Raw genomic sequence first — 20,490 nt, forward strand, 5'->3', positions numbered from 1 at the left:
ACACTTTTGACAATGCCAACACTAACACAAAGTTGTATTTACTCTATTCCCATGTTAAATTATTCGACTACCATCGGGACGAGCTTTTGGTTCTTTTGCAGTTACCAACTAGTAGGAAAAAAAGGTGCACAGGTGGTTTCACGATTTTCTACCTGTGAAACTAACAGAAAAATAGGAATTCATCCAACTGTTCTACAGATTTATTACTGTACCAGAAAAGGTGGGGAAAGTGGCCATTCCACAGCCTGGCTGCAGGGATTATTTTATCCCTCATAACTCCTTAACATGGTAAGTGCAAATGATGAACAGACTCACTGGAGTATGGAGGAAGATCTGTTCCTTCTTGCCCAGTGCATAATCTCAGGGCATACTTACACCAAAATTAAATTGTCTTGGTTCTTTCATGCACTGGATGGTTTGATGGTTCCCCTGGCCTTTCTCCCACAAGGCAGCCTTGGAACTCTGACTAGGGGCTAGGTGGATTCTAAGCACCATCGACAAGCAGTTCCCAGGATTTCTTCACAGGAAGTCATGACAAATTGATCGTTCAAATGCACAAAGCGTAATGTACTTACCCTACGGAACGATACCACATAAAATGTATCTCCTCTTCTGTGAATTGCATCAAAGAAGTCTTGGTAATTCCGTGGTGAAGTGTAATAAACTTGCAGCTCGTTTCCAGAGTTCTTGCTGAAATATATTGGGAGACAACATTGGAACTGATAAGAATATGCGCCAGATCCCAAATGTAAGAAACTGAGGCCAGCACAATCATAAATTATTTGCTGTCAGTTGGGAAGCAGCCAAATTTACAGAAGGCCACTGAAGGAGCAGAGATTTGAAGAACTCCAAGCCAGATGAATAAGCAACAAAATGGTAAATGGAAGTAGACTACAAGGGAGCAGAGGAAGTGGCAGGGATGCCCTGTGGTAACTTGGTGCTACCACAGAACTTTCCGAGGTCCCATGGAACCTGAAAGTAAATGGACATGAATGTCTGTTCCTTCACACATATGCTATACTTCTTAAAATTTCTGTTATGCTAGTCTGAATACAATGCTTATTACTTGTCTCTTCATATGTCTCTTCATACGTATTGTATCCATTTATGCTTGGAATCTGCTTTAAGTCTCAATGATAAAGGTGAACTATAAAAAGATGAATAAATAAATGAAATTCACTATAGAATTAGGGCGAAACTCCTAATGTCACAGATAGGCTGGCAATGACAGACCAGGGAAAAGAGATCTGAGGGTTATGGTGCATATTTCAATGAAAAACCAAACATGTAACTTTAATGGAGAGCAGAGACTGAAAATAAAAATGGCCAGTTATTGTAATGCCTTTTCGTAAATTTATGGTTTGTCTGTACCTGGAAGACTACATATATTTCTGGTCATCTTTAAAAGGGGTATCACAACACTGAAAAAAATACAAAGAAAAGGACAAGCAAAGTGTTTTAAGGAGTTGGAGCCCTTTATCCTTGACCAAAGAAGCTCAACCATGGGAGGCTTTTTAATTCAGAAGAAAGATGAGACCAGGGAAAGTGGGTGTATGCGTGGAATTTGATAAAAATTTGAACATTAGATAGACCCCCTTTACCATACAAGAACACAGGGTCACCCAATGAAGTTGATATTATAACGTCAAAACAAACAAAAGGAAATATTTAGTTCATACAATCCACCGTTAATCACAGAATCATAGAGTTGGAAAGGATCTCCAGGATCATCTAGTCCAATCCCCTGCACAATGCAGGAAATGTAGGACTTAGTGTCACAAGCCTATAAAGAAAGTCACTAGATTATATGGCTTTAGAAAAATAAAACACCAGAACAAATTCAGAGAAGGGAAATCTTATCAAAGCCATTACCCAGATTTGCTAAGCAGAACCCCAATGCTCAGTGTAGTTCTGAATACTACTCATTGAGAAGGCAAGCAACCGGGGAGGACTTTAGCCTGTGTTTCAGAGAAGCATCTGGGACTAGCTTCTATTAGAAACAGGATCCTGAGCTACACATGCCCCATCGAGGCTCTAATATTCTTACTGAACAATGGATGACAGTCTGGTTAGGAAGAAACAGCCAGTCTGGATGGGCGGTCCTCCTCCAGTGAGAAAAGAAAGGTACCAACAGGATTAAAATGCCTTTTTGAGGAGTGATTTAGATAATAAAAGCACTAGAGATGGGGATTTCCTTTTCCACAGAAACTGTAGGAAACAGATCTAATGGGACAGTTTTGAAGAATGGGCTGACAAATACTAGAATAACAACTTGCTGTTAAGATTCCATCTTCACCTACCCAATGCTGGTGTCTGTGTAGGGAATAGCCATCAGTTCAGAATTCGCATTTTGTCCTGAGGAGTTCTTTTTAGAAAAAGAGAGAGAGAGAGAGAGAGAGAAAGAGATCACACAGAGGAAAATGAGTCACCACTGAATTTAACCCGATCTTCTTGTGTGTAAACATTCCTAGAAGTATCCTCTGAAAGCTCTCACTGAGGTATACATATTGTCCATTATCTAGTGATCAAATTGTATTTTGTTTTAGTTTTTTCCCCCTAACAGTTCTGGCTACAGCACCAGCAAAGGAAGGGAAGCAACCACGTGATCCATGCATCCTAACATGATGCAGAACTTCAGAGAAGTACACTGTGTTGTGGACTTCCAACCAGAGGGGAGCAGAATCCCATACCACATGGCTATGTGCAAATTAAGCCTCAGTCTCCCAAATACAGGCTGTTGTTTGGGACAAAGAGAGGAACGCTGCCAGGCTAGCATCAGGGCAGGCAATGGAAGACTTAAACCAGCCCTGTAGGACTTTCGGATCCTTAAGTCAGTACTGCATGAACCCTAGCCACTTTCTCACAGGTGGAATCAGACACCATAAACCTACCGGAATGGCTGGAGCTTTCTGCGGTTGGCTACTGGACACCCGCCTCGATCTCGTCCTTTCAGCTTCGTGTCTGTGGACCCAGCCTCGCAGCTCATGACTTAACCTGTAAATACAAACTCTAGAAGCTTAGTCTACTAAATTGAGGGCAAGATTCAAACAGCCTTCCCTATGATGGCTAAACCACTGCAATGAGAGACAATAAAAATTCTGGTAGATATCAGGTGCCCAGTGCAATCCAGAGGTTATGGTCTCAAGGCAGATTTCACACACACAGTGAAGCTGCCTTTTATCGAGTCTTGCCCTTTGTCTGTCAAGATCAGTAGGGTCTTCTTTGACTGTCAGTGGCTCCCCAGAGTCTCCCTTTTAACTGAAGATGCCGGGGATTGAACCTGGGACCTTCCGTGTGCCAAGCAGATGCTCCACCACTGAGCCATGATCCCTCCCCCTCCCAGCAATCCTGGTATCACATGCTGATGCCGATTATCAGAAGTCTTGGATTTTTTAAAATGAGCTCCCTGAGCACAAATAAGCTAAAGAAAGTATGTGAAAAGCAGCAGTCCTCCAATTCAGCTTTGCGTATTACAAAATTCTTATGGACGGCATTAGCCCAAGCAAAGATGGCTTAACTAATCACCTCCATTTTACAAGCACCTGGAAATATCATTTGCCCATCAATAAGCAGGGCTTGTAGCTCAGTTCAACCTGCGCCTTCTTCAGCTAATGTGCTGGTTCCTTGATGCAGGTGTTATGATGCTACTACCAGGCCCTTAGGAATCCCTCTTTAAGGTCTCTGGCCCCTTAGACCTCTTCCTTGGTCCACTTCATTGTGAGACAGAATTGGCCATCCAGAACTCAAACTATGGGAGGGGAGGTTATAAGCACAGTTATAACATCTTGAATGCCAGGACTCTTAAGATACTGGAAGATGGATAACAGAAGATATTGGATTTATATTCCAGCCTATATTCTGAATCTCAAAGTCTCAGAGTGGTCATAATCTCCTTTACCTCCCCCCGCCACTTCCCACAACAGACACCCTGTGAGGTAGGTGGGGGTGAGAGAGCTTTTACAGCAATTGCCCTTTCAAGGACAACTCCTATGAAAGCCATGGCTGACCCAAGGCCATTCCAGCAGGTGCAAGAGGAGAAGTGGGGAATCAAACCCGGTTCTCCCAGATAAGAGTCCGCGCACTAAACCACTACACCAAACTGGCTCACTAACCACTAACAGACAGTTAACAAGAAACAAAGAACCTGCTTGTACTCTTGAAGGAACCATGCAAAGATAATAAAGGAAAGGCGCTGGGAATGGTCTCCTTGGAAAGTTCTTGCTTGGTTAATAAGGATCTGGGTAGTCACTCACACCAAACAAGCGGCTTACCTGAGGGACTCTGTGCGGTTGATCGATGGCTGGCAGGGTGGAGGAGAAATGTATATTATTGGTTCCTCAGTCACCACCATCAGTGCTTTGTTATCTGAAACTGAACGCTTATACCTAGAAGCAAGAACACACAGAGAACATGGGAGCTAAGAGAAGATGCCTCCGTAGATTCCACCAGCGAACTGTAAGAAGCTTGGAAATCTACAGTCAAGTCAACACAGGGCAGCTCAAGGTAATCATCCTCCCACGATCCACGAGAAAGGAAGTAAATGCAGTGATCTCTCTCCCACAAGGGGTGGACTGCAAATACCTCGAGTCACCGCAAACAAACTGCAGATTACCGCTGCAGAAAAAAGGGTTAACATGGGGAACAAGCCCCCAAAGTTTTCAATATGCCAGGTTTCTGATTGGTTTATTGTTTTACTGTAAATCATTTTGAGCAGTGAGGAAAAATGGCACATAAACATAGCGAATAAGTGTTTTCTGAATAATGTCAGTACCAAAGCCCAAACTCAGCCAAGTAAGAATTACAGATTTATACGCTGCCCTTCTCTCTGAATCACAGAGCTGCTTACAATCTCCTTTATCTTTTCCCCCCACAACAGATACCCTGTGAGGTGGATGGGGCTGAGAGGGCTCTCACAGCAGCTGCCCTTTCAAGGACAACTCCTACTAGAGCTATGGCTAACCCAAGGCCATTCCAGCAGGTGCAAGTGGAGGAGTGGGGAATCAAACCCAGTTCTCCCAGCTAAGAGTCTATGCACTTAACCACTACACCAAACTGGCCACGTGACCCACATGATCAAAATTAAAACATGCATATTAACAAGCTTGCTTTGGATGATTAATTCTATCCTGTTTGAAGAACAGGGAATTTTCTGCCCACAGGAAGAGGGATAGGTGAGGCAAATGGGTTTAGGGGCAGGGGGGAAGGTAGAATGCCCTGGCCAGGTCTATTACGGCTTCAGGAAGCCTTCCAAGCGGAAGGGCTGTGTTGTTCTTTCACCCAGTGGATGGTCTGGTGGTGTCTTGAGGATGACACGTGTCACTGCACTGTAGAGAGACTGCCTTTTCACAGCTCCTGCAAACTGCCAACCATCTGAGATCACATCCCCTTGTTATCTTTGCTCCTTCCCATTCCTCTCCAACTAGTAAAGACTAGGCAGTTCTTGGAGGAAATTAGCTGTCTTTTGCACACTGATGCCAATCCATAATACATACTTCATTGCCTGGTGAAGACATTTTTCAAGAGGCTGGATCCCCCAAATGTGCACAACAGCCCCTGCGGAAGTACTAGAATAAACATCAGAGTCTGATAGAGCTATGTGCATAAGAGATTTTCAGTCATGCTTTCCTTTCTGCGTGGACATTTTTCAGGAAATCACAGGCACAATTTTGCTCTCTTTGGAAATGGCCCCAAGAGAAGCCATTGGGGAGATGGCTGAGGTTATATATATATATATTTTTTAAAAAAGATTTTAAATTATTTTCAGTATGATGAAAAGATGCATATATTGCATCACATGTTTTCATTTATATCCCACTTATATTTCCCACCCCCGCCCCCCAAATAACTTAGAACATGGTTCTCCCCAACTTTGATTTCCTCACAGCAACAAGCCTGGGAGGCCAGTTAACTTGAAAGAATGTGACTGGTCCAAGGTCACCCAGCAAGATTTAATGGCAGAAGTGAGGATTCAAACTCAGGTCTTCCATGATCCTACACCACCCACAGATCCACTCCTACACTCTTGTACATGCACAGTACTTGCAATAATTACAGAAGTAAATCTGCATAAATAAACAAAATACGCAACTGAAATCTGAATCAGGACATTCATTGTGTTGATTGAGGCAAAGGCTCATTGCTACTTGTTGCAGTAGTCCTTGCCCAAGTGGAAATACTCTAAGTACATATCCTTCCCTTCTCACAAATTGCTTTTGAAAAAGATCAAGAAGGGGGGGGGGATATGTTTGGAAACCTTTGTCCTAAAGGGGTAGCTGAAAATGAGATTGTCCAGAAAGAAAGAAATGGGCAAAAAATAAGAGGCTGAGGATAAGACCAACAGTCCCCCTACAGGGAGTGGGGGAAGAGAAGAAACGGCCAGGAGGCAGGAGAGCAGGGTGTCGCAGAAGCTCAGGGACCGTGCGGAAGCTATTAAATGTGGCTAGAAAGCAGCTCTTGGAACCTGGGGAAGAACAAGCTCAGTGGAATGGAATGCAGAAGAGGCAGAGCAGAAGCAGTGCGCCTGCAGAGGGGGGAAATTAGGAAGGAACCAAAGGACTAGAAGTGGCAGCCACAGGTATGTACCAAAGACTCCGGGCCAAACCAATGCTAATTTATCAGAAGCACGTACGAGGAGCAGGGTGGAGGAGATGGAGAGGCATGACAGATGGAGATGTGGCGGTGGAAGGAAGAAAGCAAGTGATCAGTGATGTACAGGCTGAAAGCGATATAGAGTGGAAACCGCCTCCCTCGTTCTATGTGCCTTAGCCCAGGGAGTCACAGGCAAGATAGCAGACACAAGAACAGAGCCAGGAGAGCTAAAAGTAAGATATCACAAAGCCAGCTAAAGGGATATAGTAGCATTAAATGGAAGAAGGAAAGACAGGAGAGTCTGCTGCTCCACCGACCCGCTTCCCCAAAAGTATCTATTGCAAAGAGCTTGAGTACAAACACACTAACACACAGTTGACACTTTGAGTGAGATCACATTGGATTTCCACTGCAAAGACATTACAAACACTCTTGTCTCCCTGCCTGCTTTCCACAACATTCTCCGCTGCATATGCTTTCAGCACATCTGTGGATGGCCATAAAAAGAAAAGGGGGGAAAAAAACTCAACTGGAAAGGAAAGACTCCAATAGGAGGGAACAAGCCATTAGCTGAAAAAGCCAAACCCTCAATCTGGAGATGATTAAAACACACATCTGCCCACTGCCTAAAGTAAACTTCTGCAAATAGCCAAGAACATTAGCAGAGAAACAGCGTGATACTGTCCAGGCAGGCCCCAGACAGAGTAGACAGCAGCCACAGGCTCACATTGGAGCATCGGGACCCAATGGACATTCAGTGGAGTCCACCAAGGGAGAGGTGCCGCTCTGTAAAAATGCTCACGTCGCCAGATGCAGCCAGAGGCTTCATTCTCTTTTGTTACTCTAAACTCTGCTGGAATGCCAAGGGGGAGAGGGGGATTATTAGGGCAGCCATATTACAAAGCATTGTAAACATCTGTTTTAATATTCCTAATAGTAAGTTTTTTTTCTTTCCGGTCTCTCTCCTTGCCAACTCAAACAACCGATGCCGGCGGACTGAACTTGAAAGAACGCGCAAAACACATACCTGTAGCATCATAAGAGGCAAGGGGCTATGTGGGCATGCTGTGCAAAGCGCACACTTGTGAGAATGAGAAAGGATGGCAGCCACCGGTCATATTAAAAAAGGCAACGTAACCGCCAGGTCACAGACGTTCCCTGCCTCTGCTTAAGAAAGCTCCATCTAGCGAGGACATTTTTACATGAACCTTCCTCCAAAGAACTCCAAGTGGCAGGCCCAATCTTCACGTTATTCCCCCAAACAACCCTGGGATGTGGAAAGTGTGTCCCAGGACAAGCCAGGGAATGTCACAGCTGAGTGGGGACTAGAATGCAGGTTTCCCAGATTCTGGTATACTAATTATTAGGCCTCCTGGGAGACAAGAAGCAAGATTTTTTTGTAAGTTCTGTATCCAGAGATACAGATGGTGCTGCACACACCAAGCAAGCCCCCGCTCAATGGAAGCATTCAGAGGTCGTTCTAGAATCCCCACAGCATTAAGGCTGAGACCTAGCCTTGAGAGCTACTCTATGTGCTTGGGCCACAGAGCCAGTTTGATGTAGTGGTTAAGTATGCGGACTCTTATCTGGGAGGACCGGGTTTGATTCCCCACTCCACCACTTGCAGCTGATGGAACGGCCATAGCTCTCGCAGCAGTTGTCCTTGAAAGGGCAGCTGCTGTGAGAGCCCTCTCAGCCCCACCCACCTCGCAGGGTGTCTGTTGTGGGGGGAGAAGATATAGGAGATTGTAAACTGCTCGGAGTCTCTGATTCAGAGAGAAGGCCGGGGTATAAAACTGCAGTCTTCTTCATTTTCAGGCACAGAAAAGGAAAGAGCTGTGTATTATCAGCCCCTGCAGCTCATGGGCAACTTGAAGATTCTATATTGGCCAAGCCTGGTATTATTTAATCTGTTCTTACTCTGCCTACTCCAGGTTTGTACAGCAACTCCAAGATAACATTCATTCTTGCGGTTTTTATCCTGCCCTACCCCGCAAGCGGGCTCACAGCGGTTTACAGCATGTCATAAAACCATAGATAACGCCATAAAACAATAATAACACTGAAATATTTGTTGCAGCAAGATTAAAATTTTAAGGGATTAATTCAGAATGTACCTATAACTGATAAACACTAGAAGCCTGGCCTTTCTGGTTGCTTCACTTCCAATCCCAGCTCAAGCTCCCTACTCTAGTTTCGACAAGGAGGCCTGGATGGAGAAAAAAAAATTCCTTGGAACTCGCTCTGCCACTAACGGTGCCGTGATGTTAGCAGAAGATAGTGCAAGTTATTTTCCAAGCTGAGGCTGCAATACAGATGAAGGGGTGTTTTGAATCAGGAATTTGGGCTTTTTGTCTGCAATGTGCTTTTCATAAGGAAGAAGTTCTCTTTTGAGTTGCTTTTCTATGCAAAATTAAGCCAACTGCTCCAGAATGCAAGATATATATTAACCTGACTGCTTCAGAATACTGGAGTCAGAAGTGCAGAAGCCTTGAGCCCAAGTGAATCTTGGATGGTCTATGACTAAGATTTTTTCTTTTTCAAGCCCTAACAGGAACAATGAATGCACCAGCATGCTACAGGCTAAAAGCAAAAGCCAAAATATAATGCTTCATGGAGGGAGCAAGATGACTATGAGCTAAAAGCTACACAAACAGAAGTGTATGACAGGGTCTCCATTTATCATTCCAACTTCTGCAAATCGAGGATACTTTATGGGGGGCCCAAAGCCACCTGCTGTTAGCGTACTGTCAGGGTAGGCCTCCCATTTACTTTCATAGGACAGGGAATTATCAACCTCAGCCCCAATTTTCCACTACAAGAAAGGAGTGGGAGAAAAAAAAATGACCTCCACCTAGTGACGTTCTAGGAACTTCACCCTCGTCTCTATGTTAAAGTCTCTAGAGAGTGGAAGGCAGCCTAGAACATTGCACCGAAGTAACATTAAATCTTCCCTAAACTTGGGCCTCCCCAGGCATCACCCTCCAAATCTCCAAACATTTTGCTCAAGCAGTATTGGAAACCCTATCTTAGGTTAGAGCAGGCCCGTAGCTACAGTGGGGCCTGGGTGGAGCAGGCCCATCCTTTCAACCCTCCCTTCCAAATGTATGACTCCTCCATTGGAGGGCCCCCAATCTGCCCCCTTTGCTCGCCACCACTCTGAACAAGTAGTAACATTGCTGCTGGTCTTTTCGCTTTTTTCTCTCACCTTCCCTAACACAGTGTGCAGAGCAAAGAGGGTGGGTGAGTGTTAATTTGTGGAACTCAAGGCAGCTTACAGTGCTGAGAAGCCCAGGGACACCAAACTGGTTGCCCCCGCCCCCCCCCCCCGAAAAAACAGATCCTGCTGTGTGCCCCACCAAACATGAAATCCTGGCTATGGCCCTGGGAGTTGCCAACTTCCAGGTGGGTCCTGGAGATCTCCTGGAATTATAACTGATCTCCAGCTGACAGAGCTTTGTTCCCTGGAGAAAATGGCTGCTTTGGAAGGTGGAATCTATGACATTATATCTGACTGAGGCCCCTCCCCATACTCCACCCCAAAATCCCCAGGAATTTCCCAACCTGGAGTTGGCAACTGTAGCTCAGGGTCATCCAGTCTGAGCTGGGAAAGGCTTAGGAGCAGGTACTGCCGTCGCCATCACAATCAGTATTCCTTTTTTAACTTCTGATTGATCCCGGGACTTAATAACAAGTAACACAAGTGGACACAAAAGCTGTCTCAATTGAGTTATGGTGTCATTTAAGGAAGGACAGGAAATGAAGGCTGCTTATCCTACTACAATTAAAAGAAAATCTAGCCCAGCAGTATGACAGAGCTTCCCCTACTGACTGTTACTGCATGTAACTCCAGACAAGAACATAAGCAAAACTCTGTCCTTGGACTGCCCATGATTCCATTAGGGTTGTTATGGGAACCAAGGAGTTACCCCTGTCCATGTGATCTAGCTGTCTGCTCTAGATCGCTCCTGTAAGGGATCGGACTTAGGTCTCAAAAACTGGTCTGCTGCCTACTTACCACAACTATGGACTAAACTGACTCTTAGTCTTTTAACAGTTGCTGTCACTCTGCTTTAATTTTGTTCTAATTTTTGTTTTTTAATTAGGAAACTGTAGGCTGGCATTCTTGCACAAAAGCCACAGTAAATAATTCAGTAAACAGTTCACACTTACAGAAACCTTGTCTATGACTATCTCACACTCTGCCAATCAATCCTGAACCTCCTGACCCCACAGAAAGATGGATATCTAGGTCATCATAGTCAAACGGGAAACGTAAGACATTCTAACCATATCAATTATCCAAGCATAAGGACAAAAATATACACATGCACAAAGGGCTGGATCTTGAAGAGTGCTTCCAAGGGCGCGAGCACTTCTGCTCAGAAAGTAGAATTTTCCTACCCACCTTGTCGGAACCTGAAATGGCTCCTGTTGCTGAGGTGGGAATCTGAAGGGGGACATTTTAGACTCCTGTGGGAGATGGGGAAATCACCCTTCTTGAAGCAGAAGTTTTGTGACCACAGAAGCATTAGCTGGCATCCAAGCCGAAAAGACACTGGAAACCAGAAGACAGAGAAGAGGTTCTTATGCTTACCCATTGTTCTTCCCGCCACCTGTTTCCTGAGGTAAACTTGCTGAGAATTCCAGAAGATGCCTGCTCTGGTGGGAAGAGCCAGTTTGAGGCTCAGACGAGTTTAGACTCCACTCAAACCCACTGAAAGCAAGAGAGAAATGTCAGCTGGATCACAAAGCCAGGGGTCTGCCACAGCAAAGGACTGTAAGTTTAGACAGTAAGAGCACTAGCCTGGTGTAGTGGTTAAAGTGTCGGACTAGAGTCTGGGAAATCCAGGTCTGAATGCCCACTCGTGCCCTGGAAGCTCACCTGATAACCTTGGGCCAGTCACACGCACTCAACCTAATCTACCTCATGAAATTGTTGTGAGGAATGAAACAAGAGGAGAGAATGATGTAAGACATGCTGGGTCCCCACTGGGCAGGATATAAATAAAGTAGATAAGTTAGCTGCAAAGGCTTCCAGTACTAATTAAAGGCAGCTTCCCCTCCCATCAGCATGGTCACCCTTCATACAGGCCACAAGATGTGGAGTTGTTTCTCTGTCCACAGCAGAGCTTTTTTTGTAGCAGGAACTCCTTTGCATTTTAGGCCACATGCCCCTGATGTAGTCAATCCTCCTGGAGCTTACATGAGGCCCTGTACTAAGAACCCTGTAAGCCCTTGAAGGATTGGCTGCATCAGGGGTATGTGGCCTAATATGCAAAGGAGTTCCTGCCACAAAAAAGCCCTGGTTCACAGAATGGTGGTGGAAAATTGCCATCAAGTTATAACTGATTCACGGGTTTCCAAGGCAAGAGATGCTTAGAGGTGGTTTGCCGTTTCCTGTCTCTTCTTAGCAGCTCTGGACTTCCTTAGTGGTCTCCCATCCCAAAACTAACCAGGGCCAACCCTGCTTAGCTTCTGAGATCCAAGGAAATCAGACAAGCCTGGGCTATGTAGGTCAGGGCGTTCAGAACGGGCAATCTATCATTATCCAAGACTGATCCAAAGTTAAAGCACAGCTTCTACAGCAGGTGGGGTAAAAGCACAAGCTGCAAAGTTCTACGTTCAAATCACATCTCTAAAGAGGCACTTTGGGGAATTGCCATGCTCTCAACCCCATCTGCAACAGAAGAATTATATTGCTCTACACCACATGGTTGGAATGAGTACAGAAACAATGCAAATCGTGCTGAAAGCACAAAATAAATGCTGCTTCTGGTTGTCGGATGCAGCCTTCCACCTTCTGTGTTCCATACCTGAAATGTTCTAGATTTAGTAAAAAAGAATTCCCTTTTAGGAGTTCTCCCATGTGGTTTTGGGATTTTCATTAGTGTCTATTTGGATAGATTTTTTTAAAAAATGTGCAGAGTCCTGATGCTATTTTAAGCATTTTGTGTTGTCTTGTATGCTTTGTCAGCTAGCGCAGACCCTTTGCATGAGCCTCCCTGAGCCCTTGGGTCTTCAGTCAGCGGCTTCACACACTGCGCAAAATGGGTTTGTGGTCTCATTTTCACAATGCCTTCTATTCTCACGCAGTAAATTTTACTGGGTGTGGGATATGGGCTGCTACATGATCCTGTCGTCCTATAGCCAAACTCCCAAGAAGCACGCACAGACACACTTAAGATTCTTTTTTAAAGTATAGTGACAAATTTGAAGAGACTGCTCTTTCTTAATTACTGCCGTCCAAAACTTCAATATGGTGTGGATGTTCTGCCGGTCAGGAGGCAGCCTGGAGAACAAGTACTCTCACCTCCCCAAAGCACCCTGCTTCCATTCCAGCATTAGCCACGCATCTACACAAACCATTAACTGCCTCGCAAACCATGATTTCAAAGCAAAGATCTGGGTTTGCATCAACCATGGCTAATGTCAGTGTACGACTAAGACAGAATTGTTAGTAATACCACAGAGAGGAAAGGGATGTGTGTGCATGTGCTCATGCAGTTAGGCAGGGATTTATTTATTCTATGGCAGAGTTACACGCAGGAAGCAAATAATAATATAAGACACCACAGGTATGCAGACCAATTGGACAATCCCCCTAAATACTAATATCTTAATTTTCAATCCACTCAGTCTCAGCTCAGGGGAGTTCAAAGAGCTCCATCACGCCACCCTGGAAAGGATGACGCTCACATCCCTATGACAGCTGAAAAGCCATTTGGCCGGCTGCGCCACTGATCTGCATTCAGACCTTGGTATTTTGACCCATTTAAACAACAGGTCTGCACAACTGCTCAAGCTTATTTGTACTCTGTTAGCCATTTTTCATGCTTTACATGGCAAGTCAAATCCTGCGGGCCTCTCGCTGGTGTTCATCAGGTTATGGATATCAAGTGAACTGACTGCATCCATGTTCACCAACCATTCATTCCCTAGATCAAAGTTTTGTGAATGCAGGATTTGGGCAGTTCTTATTGTGGGTGTCAGGATCTTAGTCTGGATCAGTGTTCCCTCTAAGCCAGGGTGAGCCAGCTCTCAGTTTTTTAGCCTCTGGCTCACACTTTTTTTGCCTTCGCTCAGAAAAAATGGCCCCACAGCAAGCTAATTTATGCAGTAGCTCACAACTTTAATACCAGTAGCTCACAAAGAAGAATTTCTGCTCACAAGACTATGCAGCTTAAAGGGAGTATTGGTCTGGCTAGGCCCGCATCAGCCATGTCTTTATGGATGGGCAACTCTCTGTATTCAATCATCTTTCTATATTCATGAACAGCAGCTTGTCTTCAGAGGTGTGGGGAAGCGATGTGGCCCAACGTGGGTAGCCAATAGGTCAGAGTGGGTTAAATACATCCGTTGATGGTTCTCATTGTTGTATCTAGTTGGACATCAGATTTGTGGTCATGGGGGCTGTTGAGGCACACTGAAGCACCATTTTCCACAGTTCAATATACCAACCCCAAAGCTGAACATCTAAGTGTTGTAGCAGCCAGTTTGGTGTAGTGGTTAAGTGTGTGGACTCTTATCTGGGAGAAGCAGGTTTGATTCCCCACTCCTCCACTTGCAGCTGCTGGAATGGCCTTGGGTCAGTCATGGCTGTCCTTGAAAGGGCAGTTTCTGTGCGAGCTCTCTTAGCCCCACCTACCTCATAGGGTGTCTGTTGTAGGGGAGGAAGATAAAGGAGATTGTGAGCTGCTCCTAGACTGATTCAGAGAGAAGGGTGGGGTATAAATATATGGTCTTCTTCTTCTGATGCACCCCAAGTTGTACCACATAATTTATAGATAGGGAAATTGACACAGAATGGGTGCGAGAAACCCCTCAGGCGGATTTAGGCTTGGCAAGCAATTTCTCCTCCCCCTCTGATCTGCTGCTGCTATCTCCTTGCTCTCTTGCAGTTAAGACAACATGATCTGGTGCCACCAACTTTAAAGAAGCCATCACTGCAAACAAAGCCCACCTCTGACCTTCTAATATCTCATCCCCTTCTCGACTGCCCACAGAATAACTACCAATGGAAGCTGCAAAAGGATGGAGAACCAATGCAAGCAGACCACTGAATTCAGAGCAGGGAGACATAAATTCAAATCCTTCGTCACATAGAACACACCTTGGCCCCACCCCACACTCTCTCAGCATAACCCACCCAACGGGGTTGCTGTGAGGATAGAATGGGGAAGGGGAGAGAGAAAATGAGAAGCAGCCAAGCACGCCCTGCCTTTGAAGGGAGCAGAATAAAAAATATAAATCGTCCGCAGCCCCCCTTTCCTGAGCCGCTGAGATTCAAAAAGGCATCAAAAAGAGAGCCAGCTGCCTTGTGACGGTTAGGGGGAGGAGAGAGATTTTGATCTCAAGGCCGTAAGGGCTTGGTCAGCAAGGAACAAATTTGCTCCAGGAGACCTGGTACTTTGCTGTATTCTGTTTCCCCAGGCCACGTGTCAGCAACAAATTAGAAAGCCATCTCGGACCAGCAAAGCTTAACTGGATTTGATTTGCAAATCTGGCGAGAAAACAAACCCCGTGCACTTAAAATGCCAGGATTTCTTCTCTCTCTCTTTTTGGTTAAAGCTAAATTGTACAGTAACTGCTCTGCTGCCGCCAAGAGTGATATCATACGAAACACATGCCTGGTAATAAAAAGTTTTCTGAGGACAGAATCATCTTTGAATTAGAGCTGGGAGGCTTCCAGGAGCACAAAGCGGGGAAGGGGGGGGGGGGGAGAACAGACACCGCTGGCAGATGCCAGGAGCAGAGTGCACTTCCCCTCCCTAAGACAGCCTGGCCACAAACACCAGCTTCAGCCTGCTGTTCTTTGCTCATTCCTTTGCATTAAGCACCACCTACTGGACTGTGGGGGAAAGAAGAAGAATTGCAGATTTACACCCCACCCTTCTCTCTGAATCAGAGACTCAAGAGTTGCTTACAATCTCCTTTATCTCCTTCCCCCACAATAGACACCCTGTGAGGTAGGTGGGGCTGAGAGAGCTCTCACAGCAGCTGCTCTTTCAAGGACAACTCCTGTGACAGCTATGGGTGACCCAAAGCCATTCCAGCAGGTGCAAGTGTAGGAGTGGGGAATCAAACCCGGTTCTCCCAGATAAGAGTCCACGCACTTAACCACTACACCAAACTGAAAGAAAAAGCACAATCCAACTGGACAGAGGCAAGCCGCTAGCTTGGTGTTGCCATGGTAGGCTAATCCTAGCACACCGCTGTAAATCAGAGCAGGTTGATGATAGCTGGTAGCAAACAAGGAGGGCGCCAACACACTGCAAAGGCTCGGCATGCTGCCAACCACTATCAGGGCAGGAGATGACAGGGCATCTCCTCCTGGGCACGCACGGCTGCCAGCTGGGTCTAGGCCAAGCCCCGGAGGCAGTAGTGTAGTAGCTTCAGTCGGACCCAGCTAGCGGGCAAGACAAGCCCAGAAAAGGATGGGTGAGCATTGCTTGTGGCACCAGAACAACTTGGAAGAGGCTTAATCCGTAGCTTAATCCCTAGTCAGCTGCTGTCTCCTTTAAAGGAATTTGTTAAGGCTAGAGACAGACTGGAAGAACTGCTGGCTATGTGTCTGCAAACGGGAGCATGGCCATGTCGTCCCAGTATGCTTTGGTGCGATCTGAGATCTCTTGCATTTGGGATGAACTACCACAAGTAGCCTTGTAAAGACTGCTAGGATCTGGCAGAGGAAATTCAGGAAAATTGGCTCCCTACTGATGCCTCTCAGCTGATGCCTTATGCAGGTACAGGCAACTGCTCTCTGGCATTCCCAAAGTACCAAGTTGGACTCACATGGTAACATCAGCATTATTTTCAGCATGTCCTGTCCTGTACAGACCTTGCAGGGAGCAAAGTAAGGGGAGCCCCACATTTCAAATGAACAAACTATTTAAATGGTATTGAGGGGGGAAGCAAAATTAGTAATCCTTAAATAACAAAACACCATTTGTATTGGCTTACAGCTTAAGAAGAAGAAGAAGACTGCAGATTTATACCCCGCCCTTCTCTCTGAATCAGAGTGGCTTACAATCTCCTATATCTTCTCCCCCCACAACAGACACCCTGTGAGGTGGGAGGGGCTGAGAGGGCTCTCACAGCAGCTGCCCTTTCAAGGACAACTCCTGCGATAGCTACGGTTAACCCAAGGCCATTCCAGCAGCTGCAAGTGGAGGAATGGGGAATCAAACCCGGTTCTCCCAGATAAGAGTTCGCACACTTAACCACTATACCAAACTGGCTCTCAACAGCAACTGGCTCTTGTTAAGCAACAGGAATGGAATGGTAGAGTTGCACCAGAGGACAACAACTTTCCCCCCTCCCACTGCAGCTTTTTGTGCTCTTTTAGGCTCACAGACTTGCAGGAACAGTGCAGGGGGAATATCGGGAAGCGAAAAAAATCAGGGAAAATTACCCTTCCCTCCTCTGCCAATGAAAATGCTGCTCTGTAGGCAGATGTGCTTAAGAACATGAGAGAAGCCATGCTGGATCAGGCCAATGGCCCATCCAGTCCAACACTCTATGTCACACAGTGGCCAAAAAACCCCAGGTGTCATCAGGAGGTCCATCAGTAGGGCCAGGACACTAGAAGCCTTCCCACTTGCAGATGGACAATGCAGATGCGACAGCTGAGAGGCAGCAAAACTTTCTTCACTTCATAATCAGGACCAGAAGGACCTGTGCCTTTATGAGGGCAAAAGCCTTCCTGCCACTGCTCATGTTGGGTGGCCACATACCACCAACAGCTCCCCTCCCTGCCCTGAACCAATGCCCCTCATCCTGAAGACAGCCGCAGGGTTAGAAGAGGAGGAGCAATGTGCCTCTTGGGCTTCCTCCCAGCAAACCAGAAAGAGGGATGCAGCGGTACGTCACGAATGGGATCACAAGCAATGCTCCCTCTAGGCGGCGGAGTTTTGTGAGCAAAAATTCTACTTCATGAGCTACTGGCATTAAGGTTGTGAGCTACTGCATAGATTCGTTTTCTCTGGGGCCATCCTTCCTGAGCTAAGACAAAAATGTGTGAACTGGAGGCTAAAAAACGATGAGGTAGCTCACACTAACTCAGCTTAGAGGGAACACTTATTACAAGGTGGGGAATTGCTGTAGAATAGTAAAGGCCCAACAGCAGAGAGAACAATTAGAACTCTTGATGCCTGCATCTTATGCTTTTGACACTAAATGGCTATGGGGGGGTGGGGTCAGAAAAGACAGGAATGCATATTTTAAACAAATCATACCAGTGGCCCTATAGCAGTGGCTTTAGGAAGAAAACAGCAGGGTCCAGAGCAAAGGCAAAAATGTGTAGTAAAACCTTTTCCACTTTAAGAACAGGAAGCATAAAAACATTCTTCTTACAGCAGTCATGGGAACACAAAGGTTTCAAAAACAGAAGTAAAGAAAGACATCCTTGTGATTTTCATTCTTACGCTTCAATAGCTGAGGGTTAAGGATTTGCCACCCACCACCCATCCCCTTTCCTAGAATCTTCACCCCACCCTATTATCCCTATCCTGGAAAGGCATAAACATCCATCACAACTAGAGACAGGAAGTTAGAGCAAGACAATGCATTGTGCTCTGGGACCTAGAAAATATTTCCCTACCAGAGAGCCCACGAGTTTTCCCCCAGACTCAACAACAACCTCCAAACTGATCCGAAGCCACAGCTTCATCCCAAATCAAAGGACAGCAGGAGATCCCGAGAGCTGGCCCAGGCCCACCCCTGGGGCATTCCTGCCTGAAGATCCAGCCTCTCAGAGGGCACAGAAAGGAGTCTTACCTTAGTCTGTCATAATTCAGCATTACGAAAGCTAGTAGCACCATCACACAGAGAGCTCTCCTCTTTGGAGGCGAAGCTTTGAGATTCTGGTTCTGGAGACAAAAAAAAAAAGGGAAATAAAAATTAAACACACGCGGACATTTCCCCATCACTTCCAAACATTAGGGCTGCGGCGGATAGATGCGTGTGTCACAAAGGAGCAGGAGCATTTGTGACAATCTGCAGTGGTCTAATGCTGTTTGTATGCCTCACAGCTGAGAAATGTCACCGGGGAAACAGGCACCCTGGTGCCTGCGGCGTGGAACACCGGCAACGCGACTGCAAGGCCCAACGGATGCTCCAAGGATGGTTCGAGTGATCCCAGAATCTTCAAGGGTGGGCAAGGGGCAGTCACCAGCCACATTTTTCAGAGCCGTTTTTTCAGAGGCAATCGCCAGCCGCATTTTTCAGAGTCCTGTAAACTGCCTATTTACAATCTGAACTGAAGGTTAGCTAAAGGGCAAGGATTGGGAAAGAGAAGACTGTCTAGCACAGAGGTGGCCAAACTGAGGCTTGGGAGCCACAGGTGGCTCTTTCACACATATTGTGTGGCTCTCAAAGTCCCCACTGCTTCATCAGCTGGCTTGGAGAACGCGTTTGTGTTTTTAAATCACTTCTCCAAGCCGAGTCAGCCGGCATCGTGGAGAATGTATTTAAAGTTACTTTCTTTCCACCTCTCCCTCTGTCACCATGTATTTCCTTCCTTCCGGCTCTCAAACATCTGACATTTATTCGTTGCTCTTACATTAAGCAAGTTTCGCCACTTCGGGTCTAGCAGCACAAAGCAAGAAGATGGTACCCTCACGCTACTGACAGCCAGGCCCCCAAAACATGCAGTCATTGGATCACAGTGAGAATGGGACATGGGAGGTGAGCAGAAGCTGAATCCGCAAAAGCAGGCTAGAATGGCTGACCAGCCCTGAATCCAGCTTCTGTTGCCAGCATCCAGAACACCCCACAATATGTTTGTCTGCAACAACCACCGACCTCCACTGCCAAGTCATCCAGCTGCCTCTTGAGGGTGCCGTTCTCTTTCCTAAGGTGGTCGTTCTCCAGCAAGGCTGCCTTCAGCCTCTCCTCCAAGCTCAGCAGGTATTCTTTTTTCTTCCGGCGTGACTGACAGGCCGATTCCCGGTTTTTTATCATGCGCTGCTGCCGTCTCAGAACGTTCACCTGCAGGAGAGCACAAGGAAGCTGGCTGGGCACCCTGGAAACTTGCTCTGTTCCAGGCCCAACTAGAATACACTGAGGGGAGCACCTCAAGGCAACAGGGATTGATCCAGACCAACTTCTCATGGTTCACTGGCTTGATGGAGCCAAGCACTGGAAGCAGCCTTGGGCCTTTGCTAACCACACTGACCCCTGACCCCCCCCCCCCCCACCGGGGCTCACCAGCTATGAGGTTGGGGATGCTGCTGGGACCTCCTTGGCAAGGCACCTGCAGCAGCACCAATCACTGCTCCAAGTCAAAGTGGGCTTGCCCAAACAAGAGTCTCCACAGGCAAACCTGCCCTGGTTCTTCCTGAAGCCACCCTAAGCAGCCTCGGTGGGGAGGGCGGGATATAAATCGAATAAAAGGAAATGAATGAAATGAAACAGATGGAATCCTTCTCTGGTTTTCTGGAAACCATTTAGCAAATGCGGGCTCTCAAATGTGCCTCTATACAAGCCCCTTCTCCTTTCTGCTCCCAATCAGCATGAAGGGTACTAGCCCTTTCACCTACCAGCACACCCGTTTGCTAGGTGCAAGGACAGTGGGTAATGAAGGAGCCTTCAAACCTGCAAGCCCCTCACCTTGCTCAGGTTTGTTACCTCTGGGGAAATGAGGCCTCCTCTTTCCTAGCACTCATAGAAGGAGCACAAACACTTGCTTGGTGAATGGATCTAATTTCTGACATATGCTCAGGTCTCAGTGGATTTCATTCAGTGCCACAGTCTGTGTGCTGTGCCCTCACTAAGGGAGCAAGATGGCAATACATCTTTCAGAAGAGGCATCCATTCCACCCAGCACCCAGTGGTCGAAGCTCCTGCGCTTTTGCTTTTTCCAAATAAGTGGATCTGGCTCATTCAGAAACCGTTTTCTGA

General features: G+C 46.4%; 1 protein-coding gene across 1 annotated transcript in view; it reads right to left on the bottom strand.

The window, feature by feature from the left end:
- Positions 1–20,490, bottom strand: part of ATF6 (activating transcription factor 6) — a 95,398-nt gene that overhangs the window by 61,583 nt on the left and 13,325 nt on the right. The window contains exons 8-14 of the mRNA XM_060232447.1: positions 19,393–19,578; positions 18,367–18,458; positions 11,186–11,305; positions 4,272–4,385; positions 2,892–2,994; positions 2,301–2,365; positions 576–690 (exon numbers count right to left, since the gene is read on the bottom strand). Of these exons, the coding sequence (XP_060088430.1) occupies positions 576–690; positions 2,301–2,365; positions 2,892–2,994; positions 4,272–4,385; positions 11,186–11,305; positions 18,367–18,458; positions 19,393–19,578 (795 nt within the window). The remainder of the gene's footprint in view (positions 1–575; positions 691–2,300; positions 2,366–2,891; positions 2,995–4,271; positions 4,386–11,185; positions 11,306–18,366; positions 18,459–19,392; positions 19,579–20,490) is intronic.

This window comes from Heteronotia binoei, chromosome 2, assembly GCF_032191835.1.
Source record: "Heteronotia binoei isolate CCM8104 ecotype False Entrance Well chromosome 2, APGP_CSIRO_Hbin_v1, whole genome shotgun sequence".
Taxonomy (NCBI): domain Eukaryota; kingdom Metazoa; phylum Chordata; class Lepidosauria; order Squamata; family Gekkonidae; genus Heteronotia; species Heteronotia binoei.